The sequence below is a fragment of the Sinocyclocheilus rhinocerous genome, unplaced genomic scaffold, assembly GCF_001515625.1.
Source record: "Sinocyclocheilus rhinocerous isolate Xijiao unplaced genomic scaffold, SAMN03320098_v1.1 scaffold723, whole genome shotgun sequence".
Lineage (NCBI taxonomy): Eukaryota > Metazoa > Chordata > Actinopteri > Cypriniformes > Cyprinidae > Sinocyclocheilus > Sinocyclocheilus rhinocerous.
The window spans coordinates 378,865-382,907 of NW_015655571.1; the positions used below are offsets into that span (position 1 = coordinate 378,865).

Below are 4,043 nucleotides of genomic sequence, written 5' to 3' on the forward strand. Positions count from 1 at the left end.
GTAGGGGCGTGTTTGTTTTGGTGATTTCAAATATAAACATTGGCTACCAGAAATCCCTCACTCTGCCTTTAAGTCCTAAGATCAATCGTTATTGAGAAACGCAGCCCAGGACAGTTCATAGGATAGTTCAGCTTTGAGAATGAAAACCAACCTGTTTGTTCTTCATCTTTGACCGTGAACGTTTCTTCGATCCTTATGTCTTCACTCTCTTCTTTAATAAACGCCATCTTTGTTTGTGTCTCAGTATCTTCATGTTTGACTCTGAATGTTTCTTCAATCAAAAAAAGAAAAACATTTAATCTCTGGGTGCGTCTCAATCAGCTCCCTAGTTCAGTAGTCAGCACACTAGTGAGGAAGTCAGTGTGATAGTTAATGGACTAAAATGATCCGATTAAACAAACATTTAAATCTTTAACTTGCTTTAAAGTTTTAATTAACATTAGGTATTTAATGATAAGTATATTTAATCAATTCCACGTTTAAAATTTGCTATTGTACTTTCAGCTTGACATTACAAAAACACATTAGCAGTTGTTTGTAAAAGGTTTCATTACACATGTTTGTTGTTCTCGTTGCATTTGCACTGTTTTGAGCAGCAGGTCTCTTCAGCGCGCGGTGATTCAAAAGTGATTCAAAACAGTGAATCATTTTGTGAAGCAACTGACTCGGAGTTTCGAAAGATCTACACAGGGAGCGACATCAGACGCACTTTATCTGTTACTAATGTGTGGATGCGCTTTACTCACAAAATAACCTGCATTAATATTAGATAAAATATTACAATGTTACACTCAATAATTATCAACTTTGCATCGCTTGTAAACACTATAAAATAGACTGAACGCGTTTGTATGAATTCAAACACTTTAAATGATTAAGACCACAAACCTTTCTTCAGCTGAAACACAGACGCAGGAGCGCGGCGCAGCCTTATGACGTCATGCCACCAGATCAAAATAAAAGTCCTGTTCACGCGCTGCTGCGTCTACAATCCAGAAAGTGCTTAGATAGTTACATAAAGGAAACACATTCGAATAATAAAACATATGTCAGCGGTATTTAGAGTTTTATTAAATACATATTGAAATACATACAAAGAAAAAATTACAAACATTTACAAATTATAATATTTGTATTTCCTTATGTATTATGATATTTTTCCAAATTGATTTATTCATTCGTTCGTTCATCCAATCATGCATTTATGATGACATTTATTTCCACAATTATTTCTTTTAATGTTTATTTATACATTTACTTAATTTCATATTTTTCATATTTTTTTTGTCGCTCTGTAAATCCGTTGCTTCTCCTAGGGATAGCTTTTCACTTCTTTTAAATGTTGCTTTAAAGGTCCCATGGCATGAAAATTTCACTTTATGAGGTTTTTTAACATTAATATGAGTTCCCCTAGCCTGCCTATGGTCCCCCAGTGGCTAGAAATGGCGATAGGTGTAAACCGAGCCCTGGGTATCCTGCTTTGCCTTTGAGAAAATGAAAGCTCAGATGGCCCAATCTGGAATCTTCCCTTTATGTCGTCATACGGGGAAAGGTTACCTCCCCTTTCTCTGCTTTGCCCGCCCATGAGAAAATGAGCTACTACAGTGCGAGGCGAGTGCAATATTTTTTTTTCCTCGAGAGACATCATGGCTTGCAAACGAGCGAAGCATGGCAGTTGCTCAGTGTTTGGATGTACAAATGAACACCGAAGTATTTTTTTAGTTCCTTCATCCGAGCCTATGAAGAAACAGTGGGTTAATTTTATTTTCTCTGGTAATGCGCCGACACAACTTCCCAAAGTTTTGTATGTCTGCGCCAAACATTTCACCGACGACTGTTTCCTCAACTTGGGCCAATACAGAGCTGGCCTTGCTGAACGTCTGAAAATAAAGTCTGGATCAGTACCAACTCTCCTTGGCTCAGCTACAAACCTCGGACTATAAAAGCATCCAAAAAGCAGCATGTCATGGGACCTTTAATGTTGTATGCTTTAAATGTTGCACTTCTTTTAAAAGCGGCGTGGTTGCTGGAAAATGTGCAAAACAAACTCACTTCCCGTTCTCATTCGTCACCAATCCAAATGTGCGCGCTTTGCGCTTTTGACCTTGACTGCTCTACTGTATATAAGTCGCCTTGGAAATTGCAGCATGTTTCAGATGATAAAAAAACGACAAATTATTTTCACGTTTTTCCCATGAAATTACAGTGTCTGTGAGCAGGAGGATAACACTGTGTCCTAACTATACGCGACACATGATAAAAGGTATATTTTCCATGTTAATCAGAGGTTTTGTCCTAACAAGCCGCGATATTGTTGGTTGTTTACGCCATCGTAAAACTATTTTCAAATACCATTTACACGTTTAGCCTATTAACATCGTACCTCGCACTCGGTTTCTGTGAACAGTAAGGTCTGCCTTCCTTTATTTGATTGGTCATCTCAATGATTTTGACATTGACATGAGCACTGAGGCAGACCATAATTAAATTTTAATTTAAAATAAATAAAATGCAAAAGTATTTACTTTTACCTTATGGAAGAAAACACTATATTTCTTACAGTCGAGCTGACTAACTTTCATCGCACAAGCTCTAATTTCAGTGTTGTTTTAATTCAGTTTTTAATTCTTACATTCAGCATTAACAGCAAGTCAAAAGGGGTAAGCTTTCAAATACATGCATTTTAAACGCTTATATTATGTTTTTGCCCTGTCATTGCAATGAATGCATGTAATTGAATGAGCTGGGTTTTCTAGAAAATTAATTAAACTGCTCAGATCATTTCAGTGGTAGGCTATGATACATATTTATGTCTTAAACTCTTCGTAACTTGCAAACTCCTCATGATAGTGAGCAAATTCTGCCCGTTTTCGCTCATTGTCAGCCTCTGCTTTTCCACAACAGACTGAAGATCTCCGTGAGTGTAGCATGCCTTTGCTTTCAGCTAATAAAAAATGCTGCAATTTTGTGATGTTATTTTCTGATTGCTGGGCCAGTCTCCAGCTATTCTTAAACTTCTCAAAATACAATCCACTTCAGAATTGTTTTAATCACTGCACAAAATATATTCCTAAGAATAATTTTTTACGCTACCTCCAAATTCATGACTTTGTGCGTAAAATGTTCCCTCAGTTCCCTGCTCCACCTCAATGTTCTCAATTTTATCATTTATTGAAGGACCCTCCAAGATGGAAAGGCATTATTCGACACCTTACTGTACAATTTTGACCCCACTCTATACATCCCTCTCCCAAATAAAAGCTTTGTGGGAAGACGACTTAGAAATGGTTATTTCTGATGAGGACTGGTAATCAGTCTTATATTGTCACGCTGCTGCTAGGAAGATGAAGAGGGAGTCAGACGAAGATAATCCAAAAGCATTTGTATTTTAATAACAAATCCATAAGAAAACAAACACTAGCACACAGGGTACACATATGCAATAACCGACAACTGAATGAACTAAAGAGGTAACTTAAATAAGGTGACTTAAGGCCATGTCCACACGTACACGGGTATTTTACGGGGAGTTTTTCCTTCTTCCATTTTTTAAAAAATCTCCGTTCACATGAAAACGCAAACACATGCTATGAATCACTGTCAAGAGCATGCCAAACCAACAGGTGGCGATATTATCTCAACCGTAAAGCCATGTTGGCCAATCAGAAGCCTGAAAAAGTCTCCAATAGGCGGAGATAACAGCGCAGGCTCCGACGTCACAAGCCAAAAACTCAGGTTTCGCTGTCTACACGATAACACTGCAATCTGAGTTTTTGAAAATCTTCACCCTGGCAGGCGTTTTCAAAAATGTTCAGTTTCAGGGACCTGGTGCTGCGTTGACGTGCGGACGAACGGCCAAACCGTGTAGAAAAAGCTGCGGTTTTTAAAAATAACCATGTTCGTGTGGACAGGGCCTAAATGAGAGTAATACAGGGGATGGTGGTTAACTAAAAATGACTAAACGAGACCAGGAACATAACCAAATATGGGCACACAGGAACTAAACCAGAACAGAAGACAGGAAAACGGCAACTAAAAGAAAA

The 4,043-nt window shown here is 38.0% G+C and overlaps 1 protein-coding gene across 2 annotated transcripts in view; it reads right to left on the reverse strand.

Moving 5' to 3' along the window:
• Positions 1-271, reverse strand: part of LOC107718507 (gastrula zinc finger protein XlCGF57.1-like) — a 12,085-nt gene extending 11,814 nt beyond the window's left edge. Inside the window, exon 1 of one of the 2 annotated variants that reach the window (XM_016525608.1) lies at positions 152-271. In XM_016525608.1, the coding sequence (XP_016381094.1) occupies positions 152-227 (76 nt within the window). In that variant the 5' untranslated portion in view covers positions 228-271. The remainder of the gene's footprint in view (positions 1-151) is intronic. The other variant, XM_016525609.1, reaches the window with a different exon arrangement.
• Positions 272-4,043: the final 3,772 nt, after the last annotated feature.